The sequence below is a fragment of the Papio anubis genome, chromosome 11 (genome assembly GCF_008728515.1).
Source record: "Papio anubis isolate 15944 chromosome 11, Panubis1.0, whole genome shotgun sequence".
Classification (NCBI taxonomy): domain Eukaryota; kingdom Metazoa; phylum Chordata; class Mammalia; order Primates; family Cercopithecidae; genus Papio; species Papio anubis.
In genome coordinates this window covers 63,850,200-63,868,621 of record NC_044986.1, presented here as the reverse complement: position 1 = coordinate 63,868,621, position 18,422 = coordinate 63,850,200, and the positions used below count along the sequence as shown (strand labels likewise).

Sequence of the window (18,422 nt, the reverse complement as noted above, 5' to 3'; positions counted from 1 at the left end):
TAGTCCACCAGTGAGGACTGTGACTGTGACTGATGTTAGTCTGATTCTGTGCACCCAAGACCCAGGGGGGAAAAAAGTGGATTGGATTGGCTTGGGATGTGTGTGTGGGGGTTACTCAGACTGTTTGATTTGGCAGGGTTATCATTTGAAGTAAAAGAAGTGTGATTCATTGGCTCTATGACTGAATTTAATTATTTTACCTTTCTCTGTGATAGGCTTCATTCTTTTGAATACAATTGATGACCTAATAGCAATGATGTTATAGTTTTAATTTAGTGACTACAGCAGTTATATTTTGGAAAATTTAGGGATATTACAAGTTTTGCAAAATTGATTTTATTTGTTTTTGTGCATATATTTCTTTTGTTCTATTGTGCAAAATCAGTAGACTAGACTTAGAGAGTCAATGAAAGACATGAGTAAAATAGACATGGCTGCTTAGTAGTGAAATCCATCACTCTCTAGTTTTCTGTTATTATCTTTGGAAACGGAGAGTGTGGGAGAAAAGGATTTCCTTTCTCTCTTTCTAATATAGCCTCAGTGACTGAGTGACTCTCTGCTCTGGAATGAAGCAGGTTGGCACAACTCCATAAGTCTTATGTGGGAACAAGACACAGAGGTTTCTATTTTTACTTATTGTCATTTGTTTGTGTTTAGTTCAGTATTCTATCTTTAACCATCCTATACCCACTCTTCCAAAAAAAAATACTCAATTTATTAATATGTGTTAATGTCCCTTTAATTTTCCCTATTAAACATGTCACAACTTTGGAAGAAGCTCTAAACATACTTACATTTTAGTACCATGTTTTCTTGCTATCCAATTATAAATTATTTTCATGGATGGAATAGATGACTTCCATTGGTGACATGGATTCAATTTACTAAATAAAGCTGTGTGGACATAATTGTTTTTATCCATTTAAAAATCAGAGGGGCAATCTATTTGATGTGTTTCACAGCAGCCCTCTAAAATTCAATGGCATTTTGGTTTTGAAAAGCAGAATTTCACAAAAAGAAAAGTATCTTTCCACAAAATAACAATAATTGATAAATGAATTATTTGGCATGGTAATTAGCATTCCATTATATTCTGTGTGCAATTTTATAAGTAATTACTCTTCATAGAAGTTTTATAGGTCTCATTTTACATCAGGAAAACAGGGTAAATTGGGGTCATTGTGGATGAGGCCAAAGAGGGTAAAGTGAGTTTGAATTTGAACCCAGTTTGTTTTGCATTTCTTACTATTCTTATTATGACATTTCTTCTCATCATATTCTTCACTGTATTTGTTTTGTAAGGTGGCTGCCTTATTCCTTCTATAATTAATCTTGGAAGAGCTCATCTACTCTTATGGATTAGAGTGTAACATGGATGGACAGGTTACTATATCTGTATCTGTAGGCATAATTTTTCTCCAAAGTTCATGGATTCTGCATTTCCAGTTGCTCATGGGACATAACGATTTGCATATGCCACTGCACCTCAAACTTAGCATACCTAACCTATGTCAGAGTCTGAGCTTGCACTATACCTGTCAATTGGTGTCAATATTACATTCTAAGAGCCCACTGAAGTAATTTAGGGGAGTAATAAGTTGTTTTGAAGATAAATGAAATACAGTAGTCACTTTGGGAGGTCGAGGCGGGCAGATCACAAGGTCAGGAGTTCGAGACCAGCCTGGCTAACATAGTGAAACCCCGTCTCTATTAAAAATACAAAAAATTAGCCGGGCGTGGTGGCGAGTGCCTGTAATCCCAGCTACTTGGGAGGCTGAGGCAAGAGAATCACTTGAACCTGGGAGGCGGAGGTTGCAGTGAGCCGAGATCGTGCCATTGCACTCCAGCCCGGGCGACAGTGTGAGACTCCATCTCAAACAAAACAAAACAAAAAAAACAACACACACACACACAGTAGGCCTCTTATCTGTGGCTGCATTTTCTGTGGTATTGGATACCCAAGGTCAACCCTGGTCTGAAAATATGAAATGGAAATTCCAGAAATAACCAATCCACAAGTTGTAAATGTGTACATTCTGAGTAGCACAATGAGATCTTGTGCTTTTCTGTTATATCTCAATCAGGACACGAATCATCTTTTTGTCCAGCATGTCCTGCTGTATATGCTACCTGCCCATTAGTCATTCCTAGAGGCCATCTAGATTTTCAAATGGACTGTCACAGTCTGGCCCCAAAGTGCAAGAGTTCTGATGCAGGCATATTGTTATAATTGCTCTATTTTATAATTATTATTGTTAATTTCTTGCCTAATTTATAAATTAAGGTTTATCACAGTTTGTAGGTATAGGAAAAACATATATAGGGTTCAGAACTATCTGTGGTTTCCAGAATTCACTATGGGTCTTGGAACACATACGTTGTCTATAAGGGGGGACTACTGTATATATAAAATATATTGAAAATTCAGATAGAGCATATAGTGTATGGAGGTATTTTTGCTAAAAGTAAAAAGGAATATTTTAAGTAAGTCATATCTATTCACTGCTTATTCAATCTCTCCCTCTCCCTAAGCATTATCCTTAATTTTTTTTTAAATCTACAAATAGAATTGAGACTAATAAGGCCTTTAGATGTAGGTTCTTAAGGCACCTAGGGAAACTGAAAACCATTGAGTGAGACATAGTTCAGGAGAGCCTGTGTCAGGTACCAAACTCAGAGTTGAAAAGTAAAGTAGAATTAAGTGGGTAACTAGAAATAACAACAACAAAATTATTTATATACATATTCCAAAATGTGTGGATGATTGGCAAAAAGGATAAGCAAATTACTGACAAAACTGACTTTTCAGTTTTCTTCTGAATAGTGGCTTATCCTATAAGTTAATTTGAGAAAAAAGCCCAGGTATCTATTTTATATTATAGCGAATATATCTGTTTAGAAAATTGAAGATATAAAATTTCATGAAAGAATATAGTTAAGAGGGATCTATTTTATTTCCAAATGTAAAATGTGATATTTACATGGCTATTGTTAGTTATTACATGAGGAAAGAAACTACCACATTTGAGTATGAGAAATGATCTTATAGAGCAGTTTCTTTCAGTGAGAACCCAATGCTTGTTTTTATTATTAGAAACAGAATTCCCCTTTAAAGGAAAAGAACCTGTAATTTCTTATTTTGAATGACAATTGAGGGAGAGAATTAACATTTATTTTCTCTTTGGAAAATTTAGTACTTTAGCATAGAGGATGTGTCATTAGTGGCAAATCAGAGCATGAAAAAAGAGGTTGCTCTTTGAACTTGTTTTTTCACTTTTGCCATAGTTAACGTGATGTTTGTGATATAATAGCATCAAAGAAACAGAATATTTTTTATCTTCAGCCAAGATAAATTTGTGGGAGTTAATGATTTTAGCTAATTAGATAGTAAAATTTTTATTTTTAGAATAAATCAGGCAAATTGCTGTCCATGTCTTTCCACACTGAATGTTGTTATAAAATAAATAACCTATAAATTATATGGGAACTTTGTTAGTCATAATACTGCATGTTTATGAGAAATATAATAATGCTGTAATAACAGGAAATATATTTTTAAAAATTAGCCTGTGGCTTCTAATACATAATGAAAATTTAGCAAATATTAAACAGGGCAATTACAATATATGAGTTAAAGAGGTTGCAAACATCATATGATTTTGAAGAGAGATTTTATCCTATAGTTTAGTTCTGTTTTCTTCAGAATTTGTTTTGGATTTTTTAATGGAGTTTAGAATCTTTATGTAAGATTGTTGTTTGTTTGTTTGTCCCAGAAAAATTTAGGATTGTGGAAAGTCTTTCTGATGGTTGAACCCAGTTCTGCTACTTCTTGGTAATTCTGCCGCTTCTTGGTCTTCTAGTGCTTTTCTTTTATTTCAGAGGATGCAGCTGATGGAGCAGATAGAGGAGGAAATAATGGTAGTCTGATACAGATGAGAAACATTAATCTGGGCTCTAAAAGTCAAATTTATATGGGCAAAGTAAAATGGGATATTTCCAAGTGCATTTACTAAGAAAAGTCGAGATGACGTGTCCCAGTTCCTAGCTGAAGTATAAAAATACATGTTATTGGGTGCAATATGTGGGCTTTCAGAATCTAATAATACCCTCTACTGGCTAAATGAGGGATTGTGTTTAAAAATGAGTGACTTGGCTTTTTTGTTTTTAAAATATGGATGATTGCCCTATTATAAAGATTGAGCAGTGCAGAGTATTGTGAAATAATATAGGAAAAATTGTAAATGTGAAGAATGAAGCCAATATGTTAGTTAAATGTTTTCTAAAGTGAAATTAATGTAGAAATATCTATAATGGGAATTTCTTAATCTTTTGGTCTATATTTTAATCTTGAAGTAGGTCATAGGGAAGGAATGCAGTAGGGGGAAAAATACATGAATCTCTGGCCCCTATCCTCAATAACAATTCGGATTAATTAAAGATATTTAAATTACCTTCATTAGTTATTCCTGACTTGCTTTTGTAAGAGCTATTGACAAATATCTGAAGGTGAGATAAGAATTGCTTTTCTTACCTCACCATTGGGCACTAGGCCTACTTCCTGGGTGATGGGATCAATCATAACCTAAACCTCAGTATCATGTAGTGTACTCATATAACAAACCTGTGCAAGTACTCCCTGAATCTAAAATAAAAATTGATATTATAAAGAAAAGAAATAATGGCTTTTCTGTGGATAACCTGATTTAATTTCTGTTAAAAATAACTGGCATATTCTTAAGTAACCTGAAAGCTTGATCACTTCAGGGAAGTATCATATAACATGCCTGTTTTACATTTTTTCTTTCTACTTTTACAAATTCTCAAAAATTCTACTTTGGGATTTACAGTGTTTTGGGTACATAATGACCATGCAAGTTGTATTTACAAGTTGATAGTGGATAATGTATTATTATGTCGTTGTAAATCTGAAAAATAGAATTTCAGGTCTGATTCTGCTGTTTGATGTTACCCTTCACTGGCATGTTGCTTTAAGAGCACCCATCCCCCCTTCTTGGTTGGGCCACTGTGTCCTGTCAGTCATCCTGAAATACACTAGGGTGCTTGTCAGGCTGTTTGCTTACAGATGCATCATAAGCCAAATTGTGAGCCATGATAGTGGCACTGAATTTCTAAATACAAGAAATTGCTTAGACAATTGGTTTAGTATCTGTATATGGGCAATACTCTGTCCTGCAGTAGGTGAGTGGAGTGTCAAACTTTTAAAAATCAAACTTTGCTATAAGGCAAATCCTAGTAATTATAGATTATCTGTTGCTCGGTTAGATAACTTTGGGGGAAATGAAAGGACATTATTTCTATAAAATGGGATGAATAGAAACTATTATGTTGTACAATTTTTACTTTTATAACTAATTTTCCTTTTAGTAACACTAAACTCTAGACTATTTTATGAAAGCTCCAATTTTAAATGTCTACTTTTCCGAGTATATTAGCAGGCATTTCAGATTTAGATAAAAGTGTGGTTCTCTTACACATTTTTAAATTTCACAACTCAGGCAGATTCAATTGAGCAGAGGCTCGAGTCTGCTGTTTATTAGTGGTTTTAAAAATAGCACTAAAACAATTTCTCATGTGCCATGCCCAAGCTATAGCAGTCTTACATCAGCTCATTTAAAAACTCCTACTCTGTAACTGAGCTATTACTATAATGATTGAGTAACTGTATGCAAGGCACGCAAAACTTTACATACTTTAGACACAAAAATTGTACAGTAAGTAGGTTATTTGTGCAAACAATTTAATTGCTGTTATGGGCTTTTAAACTTAAGTTGTGCATAGTTGTTTTCCCTGTAGTTTCTGTGTGCAGACTTAAATATTTTTAAACAGAGAATTGGTAAAGCAAAAAAGGAGAAACTCATGATTTCCAATACTTGTATATTCAGTACGGTAGAGCATAGCTAAGAGGCAGCAAGAAGTTAAAGTTGTAAGGCTTTATCTAAGGTAAATGAGAAAAGATTGCTTTTTCAGATACCTAGAATGACTCTTTATTTATTCCTTGCCTTGCTCGAGAAAGGATTTAAGGTGGTTTATAAGGCTGCATGAAATTCAAGATAGGATAAATTAAGTGTGGAGTGAAAGAAGAAAGAAAACAAGTGTGGGATATAAAACAGCCAGGAGTAAGAAAACACAATAAAATAAATGCAGCAATTCTCAACAATAACTGTGGTGTATTATGGATTGGTAAGAGAGAAAATACAGGGTTTCAGAAATCTTATGGTGGAGTTTCATGCAAACCAGTTGCCTCCTCTTACCTCGGTGGCTCTGGAATGAGGAGAATATATTAGATTGTGAATATTAAATACGCTTTAAATGTCACTTGTGTTTTGGTGAAAAATAATGAAGAACTGCTACCCTTTTAACCCACACACTAACTTATGTGAACATAAATGTGGCCTCAAGTGTTCAGAAAAAAATTTGGTTCGTTCAGAAGAGAGATTAAAGGAAGCTTAGTTTTTTGGAAACAACCGGAGTGTTCTAAATAAGATAAAATATCTACATATTAGAACAGACACGATCAAGACAATGTTTAAAATAAAATATATTTAGCAATTTTGTATAAATATATGAATACTAGTCCTAGTATTTTAAAAAAATAAATTGTTGTCAATGGGATTAGCTACTTTCCTTCTTTTCACCCTTTTAATCTAGCAGGAAATTTAACTTGAATTTCAACTTCTGTAAGGTCAAAATTAACTGGATTGATCTAACTGGTAAAAACAGTTGTTGAGTAGAAAGAAGGAAACCAGAGACAGGACTTTCTAATGTACTTTCATCTTCAAATACTCGCAAGACACCTACTATGTTGAAGACTCTGGTACTCTGGGCCTTGCACTCACTAAACTGGGCTTGTCTAAGTGAACTAACTTAGAAACTCGCTGCTGTCACACAGCAGTATTGAAAAGAGATAAGAGGGTAGTAGTTAAAATTTGCTAAGGATTTTCAGTGTTGTCTTCTGATATTATCATGATGAGCCAGGGACAGTCACTTGGCTCTTTTTTATTCATTGTTAAAAGTAAGGTCAATAAGAAATGATTCACCAGGGCTGTGGTTGTGAAGAAGACCTAGACCTGCGATGGGAAGCTGGTGTCTGAGTCCTCTGACGTCCTGCCCAAGTCAACAGCTGCGGCAGTCCCTCCCAGCCTGCCCCTCCTGCGACTGCCCCAGATCCCAGGAGGGAGGACGTTGTGCAGAGGAGCACAGGAAACAGGAGACCCACCTGAGGCTCAGCCCTAGCCCCTCAGCCCACCCGTGGGAGAGTTTACTGCCTGGGGACTACCCTTGCCCATGCCTCCAGCTACAGAACAATTCAATTGCTTTTTTTTTTTTTTTTTTTTTTGGGTCCAAAAAAAAAAATAGAGCTAGCTTTAAAAAAAAAAAAAAAAAAAAAAAAAGAAATGATTTTGTTTTTAAAGCAGTACAAAAACAGACAAATACTGAAAGCTCTTGTTTTTATAGTTTTGTACTGTAAACACATAGATAGGTTGACTTAGAGTTCTTGCCAGAAAAATTATAAATTAAATATATAACAAATAACTGATCAGATGTCCAGGATGACATTGAGAATAACCTGGACACACAGGTGTGAAGCCTGGGAATGAATACTATTAAGAAGTTAGGTAGGGTTTAGGCACCAAATACTGTAAATTGACAGATGTACAAGAAGGGCCAAGACACTTAGAAAGAGTGAATTAACTTTTGAAAGTATTAGTTCAGAGAACTTAACAAAGAGCTCATGGAGCCAAAGGATATCAGTGGAAACTTATAATTATATAGTGGATGAAATAATGTAGAAATATTTCTGTGCCACGTGGATAACAGATGAACAGAAAAGATATTTTTTAAAAGTCAAATTTATCGAGAAATAATTTTTATACACCATATTAAATTCACTCCTTTAACGTTTACAGTTTGATGAGATCTGACAATCATATACAGTTATAGAACCATCATCACCACAATCAAATAGAATATCCCCAACATGCTAAAAAGTTTCTTTGTGCCCTTCTGCAGTCAATTGATTACATCAACCGTTGGCATCTGGCAACTAGCAATCTGTTTTCTGTCCCTATATTTTTGTCCTTTCAAAAATGTTATATAAATGGAATCATATAGTGTGTACTTATTTATATCTGATTCTCACTCAGCAAAATGCTTTTGATATTCGTTCATATCGTTGCCTGTATACTTGCTTCATTCTTTCTTCTTGCATAGCATGTGATGGTATGCTTGTGTCACAAATTGTTTATCCATTCACTTGTAGGTGAAAATTTGAGTTGTTTCTAGTTTCTGACTACAGTAGCCCCTTCTTATCCATGGTTTCACTTTTAGCAGTTTCAGTTACCCATGGTTCAAAAATATTACACAAAATAAGATATTTTGAGAAAGAGAATTAGTGAGCACATTCACATAACTTTTATTGCAATATATTGCTAAAATTGTTCTATTTTATGATGTCATTGTTGTTAATCTCTTAGTGTGCCTAATTTATAAACTTTATTAGATGTGTGTTGAATAGGAAAAAACATAGTATTTATAGGGTTTGGTACTATCCCAGGTTTCAAGCATCCACTGGGGGTCTTGGAACATATCCTCCAAGGATTCGGGGGTATGACTGTCTTATGAATAAGGCCACCATGAATGTTTACATACAGGTATCTATGTGGACATAAGTGTTTATTTCTCTTGGCTAAATACTTAAGGAGTGGAATTGCTGAGTTATAGAATGGGTATATGTTTAACTTTATAAGAAACGTCCAAGCTTTTTTTTTGTTTTTTTGAGACGGAGTCTCGCTCTGTCACCCAGGCCGGAGTGCAGTGGTGCGATCACGGCTCACCGCAAGCTCCGCCTCCCGGGTTTACGTCATTCTCCTGCCTCAGCTTCCTGAGTAACTGGGACTACAGGCGCCCGCACCACGCCCGGCTAATTTTTTGTATTTTTAGTGGAGTCGAGGTTTCACAGTTAGCCAGGATGGTCTCGATATCCTGACCTTGTGATCCGCCCGCCTCGGCCTCCCAAAGTGCTGGGATTACAGGCGTGAGCCACCGCGCCCGGCCCCGAGCTTTTTTCTGTAAGTGACTGTACCAGTTTACGTTTTCGCTAGCAATGTGTGAGATTTCCAGTTGTTTCTCATCTTTGCTAGCTCTAGTATTTATTATAATCTTTCAGATTTTAGCCATTCTAGCATGTGTGGAGGAGTACATATTTTGGCTTTAATTTCATTTCTCTAGTGACTAATGATGTTGAACATTTTTCATGTGCTTATTTACCCTCTATGTATTTTCTTTGTTAAGATGTCTTTTCAATTTTTTTTTTTTTTTGCCCATTTAAAGAGTTGAGTTGTTTTTCATTTAATTATTGAGTTCTAAGTGTTCTTTATATTTCCTGGATACAAGACCTTTGTCATATGTAGATTTTCAAAATACTTTGTCCCCGTCTATGGTTTGTGTTTTCACAAAGTTTGAATTTTCATGAAGTCCAGTTTATCAACTTTTTCCTTTATGGATCATGCTTTTGGTGTTGCAGCTAAGAAAACTTTGCCAAGGTTGCAATGATTTTTTTTCCTATGTTTTCTTCTAGAAGTTTAATACCTTTAGTTCCTACCTTCAGCTCTATGATCCATTTCAAGTAAGTTTTTGTACGTGATGTGAAGAAAGGGCCAACATTCCTCCCTCCCTCCCTCCCTCCTTTCCTTCCCTCCTTCCTTCCTTCCTTCCTTCCTTCCTTCCTTCCTTCCTTCCTTCCCTCCTTCCTTCCCTCCTTCCCTCCTTCCCTCCCTCCCTCCCTCCCTCCCTCCCTCCCTCCTTTTTCTCTTTCTTTCTTCCTTTTCTCTGTCTTTGCTGCAATTAATTGCTTTGGGCATACATCACTTTTTATTTTTATATTTGAGGTAAATTCCTAAAAACTGAATTGCTGGGTCAAAGTTTAAATTCTTACATATACATATACATGTACATGTATTGCATATTTGCCCTCCATAGGGATAACATTTTAAATATCCAGAAGCAAGGTATAAGAGTATTTGTTTTTTTTGCAGCCTTACTAACAGAGTTCGTTACCAAAATTTTGGTATTTGCCAATCTGAAAGGTGAGAAAGAATATCTCAATGTATTTTAATTCTCATCTGTCTTATTATGAATGAGGTTGGGAGGCTTTTTACATGGTTAAATTTACATATTTTTCCGTGAATGAGAAATTGCATTCAACCTCAAATAGTATCTATTGATCTCTTGCTATGAAAGATGAGTGTTTGTGGCTTTTCCATCTTTTTTTTGCTGTGTAATTCCACAGCAAATTGCTAGTCTGCCCACCATGTCCCCAAATGTATTCTCAGTCCATGTGTATGGCACACTTCTAATGTTACTAATGTTTTGTTGTTTGCTTCCATTTGTTTCTTGAATTCTAAATTGTTGGGGAGAACTAGGAGGGTGGTGTTTTGAAGCTCGGGGAGAAAAATCATCTATTTCCTACAGAGAGGATACTTAACGTGAGCAATAAGAAACAGTTAAGTAGGGTTAATAGGTATTTAGCCAGTGTTCCTGGAGAAACTTTAAGAAAATATTGATAAATAATGAACTTGGATGGTTAGATTTAAAGATTCTGGCAGAGACTTTTGAAAATTCTCTTCAAGGAGTATGACAGAATGGAAAACTAGGAGACACAGAAGGAGCTGAAATTCCCCAGTTACATACTATTTGTTTTCCCAAGTGTATTGATTTATAGAAAAATGAATATAGTGTTTTCAAGGACTTTGGTTTCATTTTCTTTATTCTGATAAGCAGGCTTTTATTCATTTCTAGCTAAACAGAGAACAAAGAAGAAATGAGAATTTTTTTGGCTTCACATTGAGGTTGGTGAGAATTCTACCACCTTTGCCATTCTCTTTTGGTTCTCTGCTTTTTAAAAATATCAGACCTTACAAGAATTCATATACAGTTGAGCTGTTTTACAATATATAGAATGGAATGGTCCCATAGGCTCACTGGACTTGCAGCAACAGAAGCCTTTGTCACCTTCAAAGTGTATGTGAAGGGCACGTTACTTCTGCCCTGGTTGCTTAAACTTGATGCCTTCTAGCTGAAGGTTATTCTTGTTCTGGTGATTCAGTGGAAGCTTCTCTGTTGTCTCATATATTAGATTAGCTTCTTCTTTGACTTCAATTTGACTAATTTAGTTCTATGGCTTTTAAAAAATAACCTTCATGCTGGGTTTATATAAGATGGGTCTCCATTTTGGCATAATTTTTATATGGTACAAAATGTCCTTAAGTAGAAGGCATTGCTACATAGAGTAACTAACCATGAGGCATTTCTGTCCTTTCTCTGTAGCTGCAATTTTGAAAATGTTTGCCATTGTGGTGAGCTTTTAGTGTGAACTGACATTTTATAAAATAAGTAAATGGTATGTTATCAGGGTCATAAAGTCGTCTTGTGAAATTCTCATGTACAATGAAGTCAGAAATTGAATTATGACTTTCTGCTTTTTTTAATCAGAAGGACATTATAAGACCTAAATATAAGTAGAATCTGTTGTTTTCTTTTGTTTTCATATTTCATATTGGTTAAGGTAACTTTTTTTAACCATTTTTGCTGCTTTCATTTTGGTTGTATGTGTGAGGAAACATGTTTAATTTTGGTTGCTATGGCTAGAAGAAACAAATTTTTTAATTTAATTAATTTTGTTTGAATCTTTTCATAAAGAGTTCATAAAACTCATCATTTTGGGGGAGGCTCAATTTGATCATTTTTCAAAAAGCATCAATAAGATGGTTATCTAAAGGTTTAATAAAGAGAACTTCAAATACTCAAATAAGCTTTATAAAGTTTGAATTACAGCATGCTAATGATATTTACCTTTCGTTCTAAAATGTAACATTGTTTTGTTCTATTGAAACTCAGAGATTTTGGATGCTAAGGAAATAAAAAGTACAGACTCTTGGAGTTCCCTACACTTAGTGCATCTAACAATTGTAGCCCCAACCCTGGGGCATACCTTTTAAGTGCCACTCTGGAATTGATTTCAAAGGGCTCAAGATCCTTTAGGAGGCTGTTGTGCATTAGGAATGTGTGTGTTTGTTTTTTTTTTTTAAAAGAGTACTTTAGGCATGTTGCATTTCTAATTAGTGCACATGTAGGAAATATACCTTATTGATTTTGAAGTGATTTTGATGTCAAGAAATCCAATAAAATGAGGCACCAGAGGGAAGCTTTGTTTTAAAGTCTTTTGTAATGAAAACAATGAGTGAAACACTCTTGAATAATAATTATGAGCTCTATACATGAGGGAGAGTTTTAATCTGAATGTAGACAAGTAGATTCTGTTCTTTCACTTAAAAGGGGATAATGATATCAACTAACGTTTGTTGAGCCCCTGCCAGGTGTCAGAGATATTGGCTAAGTTAATGGATTTTATATGGATTTTCTTATGTAATCTTGAAGATCCCTTTGAGGTAGGTACTCTTATTATTCTCATTTTATGGATTAGGAAACTGATGTTCAGGAAAGATCAGTAACTTAGCTAAAGTCACCAGTGAGCAGGGAACAGAGCCTGGATTCTCACCCAGGCAGTCCAACTTTAAAGCTGACACTGATAATCACTGAGGCCCAATAATGGTGAGAGGTAAGAGAATTTAAGAACGCTTTAGCAGACAGTGGAGGTTGCGGGGTGCAGCGACCGGATATCTCACGTGGGCTGCTGCGTATTACCCGGCTGAGGGTCTGAGTGGAGATGAAATCTAGCCCTCCCTCTGCTGGGCTAACTGTGGGCCTTTCTGCTGACACTCGCAGGGCTGTGTCTACTCAGAGAGTGGCATAGTTTTCTTGTTTTTCTTTTCTTTTTTTTTTTTTTTTTTTGAGATGGAATTTCACTGTTGTTGCCCAGGCTGGAGTGCAATGGCATGATCTCAGCTCACTGCAACTTCCGCCTCCCGGGTTCAGGTGATTCTTCTGCCTCAGTCTCCCGAGTAGCTGGGATTACAGGTGCCCACCACAATGCCCGGCTAATTTTTTTTTATTTTTAGTAGAGATGGAATTTTGTCACGTTGACCAGACTGATGTCCTCCTGACCTCAGGTGATCCACCTGCCTCAGCCTCCCAAAGTGCTGGAATTACAGGCGTGAGCCACCGCGCGCAGTCAGTTTTCTAATCCATGTGTCCAGAAGGGGCATATTTTTTAAATTCACCTGAAGGCAAATCTCAATTCTATAATCATACTCTGAATATTACTGCCTGTATTTCCATTCACTTGCAATAGCGGACTTCAACCTACCTCTTTCTAGTCTACATGCTTCCTTGGTGGTCTCATTGTGTCTACCTTTATGCTGACAACTCCAAAAGTTACATTTTCATTTCAGATTTCTCTTTCAAACTCTGCTCTTGTATATCCAACTGCCTACTTTACATCTTCACTTTGATGTTAATATGCACCTCAAATTTATAATGTCACCAGCTGGACTCTGCTTCTTCCTCCTCCTCTTGCAGCCATTCCCACCTCAGTTAATGGCAACTCCATCTTTCCAGTTGCTCCAGACCGAAAAACTTAAAGATATCTTGAGTTCTCTCTATCCTAGGTTTAATCTTTCATGAATTCCTGTTGGCTCAATTGCCAAACTATATCTACAATCTGAACCCTGTGTCCACTTCTGCTACCACCAACCAGTTCTAAGCCATTATTTTATCTCATCTAGGTTACTATGGGAACTCCCAATGGCTATCTCTACTTTTTCTTTTGTCCTTCATACTTCATTCTGTTCACCAGAGTGAGTCCTCTAAAGAAAAATACAGTTGATGTTTTAGTGCTCAAACATCTGCAGTAGTTCTTATGATCTGCAGCCCCCATTACCTTTCTGTCTTTCTCTCTTACTATGCTCTTTGTAGCTCACTCTGCCCTACTTAGACTGGCCTCCTTGCTGTTTTGCCACTGCTTTCCTGCCTTAGGCTTCTGCTGTGATGTTACATCTGCCTGCAGTGCTCTTCCCCCGGCTGTCTGCTTGGCTAATTTTCTTGCCTCTTCAAGTTTTGCTCAAATGTCTCCTTCTCAATGAGGCTAATCTTGACCTTATTTAATACTGAAATCTGCTCTGAACTTCTCTATCACCCAGCCCTGCCTACTCTATTCTGCTTTTTCTTTTTTAAAATAGCATGTGTTATTTTCTAATATATGAAATCATTTACTTTTTATTATCTATATTGTTTATGGTCACTCTATTCATGATTGGCACAGAGTAGACAGCCAGTAAATATAAGTTGAAAGAATGAATAAATGAATGATGCCCTATAGTCTAGGGGTGCCTCTGATCTCACATCATTTTGCTCTTATAGCCTACTGAAAAGCTAGGTGGAAGAGTTTATAAAGATTATTGCTCTCTATGTAAATACATCAAAAATATTTGTAAAGTGCAGGAAGAGCATTTGAAAAGAATGAGACCCAACTGTTCCTTCATCACATATGATATCAGGCAGTTGCTTGATTTTATTGATTCTCTGACAGACCTCAGATCCTTTTGTTTACCAAGTGAGTAGAAGGTGTATGTATTTCTTTCTTGGTAGGCCAAACATACCAGCAAATGATTGCAATGGAAACATGGAGGTGGGGCTTGGAAAACCAGTGTGTATAGAGATTGTAGTGGAAGTTTTATGTTATAGTTGTCTTCTTTCCATTTCATTTCACTCTAGCCAAGACTGAATTGTATAAAATCAGCTATGATAATATTGTGCGGCAAACTTCCCTTGCCTCCATTTCCTTTACTTAAATCTTCTTGTGATGATTTAGATTTTTTTTTTTTCAATTAACATTTGGTTTCAAGACTATACATTATTCCTGACTATATTATACTAATTTTTCTGAGGCATGGTGATGGGGGAGAGCAAGGCTTATAAAGTTGTTATGCATTCAAGATAACATCTTTTTTTTTTTTTTTGAGACAGAGTCTCTGTTTCATGATCTTCTAATCTTGGCTCACTGCAGCCTCTGCTTCCTAGGTTCCAACGATTCTCCTGTCTCAGCCTCCTGAGTAGCTGGGATTACAGGCACAGACCACCATGCCTGGCTAATTTTTGTATTTTTAGTAGAGATGGAGTTTCACCATGTTGGCCAGGCTGGTCTTGAACTCCTGATCTCAGGAGATTGTAGTGGAAGGCTGGCCTCAGCCTCCCAAAGTGCTGGGATTACAGGTATGAGCCACCGCACCCGGCCTCAAGATAAATTCTTAATGAAAATTTAAAAAATGCTCTTTTAGAACATTATTTCAGTACTTGACAGTCTTTCACTAGTTGCTGATCCTTTCTTCTGATATTTTGGGAGGATAGGGTATTAGGCAAAGGTGAACATTTGTGATGATGGTGGGGATTGGCACCTACTATTAATAAAAATATTTCTCTTTTATATTTAGCTAAATAGAGTTTCACTAAATGAGATCCACCATGAATCCATGAAGCCCAAAGATACTTTTGGTGGAAGACTTGTTGACATGATTAGAATAGTTTAAACTTGAGGAAGAGACACTTATTTCCAGATAAAACCATCAAACGTGTATGAATGTGCACACCTGTATGTATGTGCTAGTGTTATGACAATAATTAGAGCATAGAAAGAACCATGTTAATAGAGATGATGTATAGTACTTATCAGGAGAAAACATAGGAGAAGGTCAGTAATAAATAAGGATAGTTACCTGGGAGAACACAAATTAAATACAATCACAGATATACTAATAAATCATGAATGTTTTTTTATTTCTGTGTTTTTGACTATTTAACCTTTTAATTATTTACTCATGAATGGAATTTTGAATGTCTACAAAATAATTTTAATAAAAGAGGTAGAGAAATACATATAGTGAATTCACACTCTTGCATGGAAATCAGAAGCTTAAGGAAAGAATAATAACAGAGAGCATTTGGATGGAGGAAAGAGAAGTAAGAGAAGTGATATTGTCACAGAGCGTATTACTTCAATAACTTTCCTGGTCCAGGTTTAAAAAACTTACAGTAATAGATGACACGTTCTAAAAATTTTAAGAAACCTTCTCTTAGAAGTGGAATAACTTAGCCAGGTGTGGTGATGTGCGCCCATCGTCACAGCTACTTGAGAGGCTGAGTGGGAGGATCGCTTGGGCCTGGGAGGCGGAGGTTGCAGTGGTGAGCTGTGATCATGCCACTGGCACTCCAGCTTGGGCAACAGAGTGACCCTGTCTCAAAAAAAAAAAAAAAAAAAAAAAAAAAAAAAAGAGGTGGAATAACATGACTTTTCATCTTAACTCTTTGGCAATTATATATCTCGGTATATTGAGGAAACAATGAAAGAAGCAAATCTGGTCACTTGGTGATATGGAGTGCTAGAAAGTCTGGACAGGCCTATCTTTAACGTTTGTAGTGGGAAGTGTGAGGGTACAGACGGAGGCCTGCACACCGTATGCCTACATGTGTAAGTTACAATTCTATGTAATAGGCTGCTAAAGTAGGCTCTACCCACCAATCTTTCTACTTTGAGAAATATACCTTCGAAATGACCCAGAAGGCAAGATTGATTTTAGAATTCTTGGGTTCCTTTTAGAAGGAGGTGATGGAGACAGAGCTCACTTCTGTGTCCCTGACACATGGCCTATTTTCTTCTCTTCCCACTTCTGACTGTCTTGCACTTGAGGGGCCTTGAGTGCCTGCAAGTAGACAGCTCAGCCTGTACACCCAAACTCAATCTGCACTCATTGGCAAACAGCTGCCTTTTGGCTACCTTTCAGGTATAGGGTTGGGCACATTGAATGATTCAGTCTTGGAAGGATGAATTCCACAAAGAGGCCAGCATAGGCACTGGAAGTGGATTTGCACTGGTTGAGCAGGGAGTTGAGACACTGGCTACCCTGGGTACGATAGGATAGAATAGATGTGGGCTCTGGGTGGGTATATCATCTTGGCCCCACGGTCACTTCCAAAGCATGAGGATAGGGGGTGGGGCAGCTTTTGCCCAGATTTATAGAGAAAGTGACCATTTATTTGGGTGATAATCCCAAATAAGTTGTTAGAAATGCTTCCTAGACTTCCAGAGAAGTAAATATCAACAATTTTATATTAACACTAAATATGATTCCAAGGGACTATATATGACATAAAAGGAATGTGATAAACATGAAGAAAGAAGATGCATAGTTGGTAGGGCCTGGGCTTTACTACTTTTTCTTTCACTGGAAACTAAGATTGTGGCTGATGTGTTTAAGTGCTCCATAAATAGTTGTTGAACAACAACATAAACAACCCCAAACTCCAATGTATCTATGTAGGGGTACAAATTTGAAAGAATATGGATCAAAGATGAGAAGAGGGACATATGTAGTTTGGATATTTGTCCCCACCCAAATTTCATGTTGAATTGTGATTCCCAGTGTTGGAGATGGGGTCTGTTGTGGAGTGATTGGACCTTGGGGGCGGATTTCTCATGATGGCTTAGCACCAGCCTCTTGGTGTTGTCCTCATGATAGTGAGTGAGTTCTTGAGAGATCTGGATGTTTAAAAGTGTGTGGCACCTCCCTCTCTTTCTCTCTTGCTCCTGTTCTCACCATGTGAGATGCCTGCTCCCCACTTTGCCTTCTGCCATGAGTAAAAGCTCCCTGAGCCCTCCCTAGAAGCTGAGCAGATGCCAGCATCATGCTTTCTGTATAGCCTGCAGAACCATGAGCCAATTAAATATCTCTTCTTTATAAATTACCTAATCTCAGGTATTTCTTATAGCAATGCAAGAATAGCTTAATACGGGGACACCTGACTGAAGGCAAATAAAAGAGAATGGCAGAAACTAGGAAAAATAATGTTGGGAAGGCTAAAGCACTTCTCATTTGCCAGGGCTGGCAGGACATGCTGAAGGTAAGGAAGAAAAACAAAAACAGGAAGGAATAGATCCTCTACATGAGTCACATGATAAGAGATTAATAGATGACATATGATACATCTAAACTATGATGTCAAATTGGCAAGGGTGGAACAAAGATTAATATAAGGGAATTGAATTAAGTAGAAAACAAAGATGTTATAATTTGTATTAAATATATAAATCCATATGTTTTGGTATTATGTATGATATCTCTGGAACTATAAGAGTAAGTGCCCAAAGTAGTTGCCTCTGGGAGGGAAATTAGGTGGTAGGAAGACAAGGATGAGAGAGAGAGATTTGGTTTCACTATATACATTATTAAACCTTGTATTACCTAATAAAATTTTTAATTAATTAAACAATAATTGAAACTCTAGATGATGAAAGTAAAGAAGATAACCTAATCTCTAAACAGGAAGGTGTAGAAAGGGTGTTTCTATTTCATTAAAACATTTGGAAAAGCCTCTTCATGATATATCTATATTTTTGACAAAATGAAAAAGGTAGAATATTTCACACAACAGCATTTAATAATATTGAAAAT

The 18,422-nt window shown here is 36.5% G+C and overlaps 1 protein-coding gene across 6 annotated transcripts in view; it reads left to right on the top strand.

Moving 5' to 3' along the window:
- Positions 1-18,422, top strand: part of CTNNA3 (catenin alpha 3) — a 1,832,183-nt gene that overhangs the window by 50,491 nt on the left and 1,763,270 nt on the right. Inside the window, exon 1 of one of the 6 annotated variants that reach the window (XM_017944530.3) lies at positions 3,516-5,199. The exons of 3 other annotated variants lie outside the window; for them this stretch is intronic. In XM_017944530.3, the coding sequence (XP_017800019.3) occupies positions 4,902-5,199 (298 nt within the window). In that variant the 5' untranslated portion in view covers positions 3,516-4,901. Of the gene's footprint in view, positions 1-3,515; positions 5,200-18,422 lie in introns of those variants that run through there. 2 more of the 6 variants (XM_017944531.3, XM_017944529.3) reach the window with 2 other exon arrangements.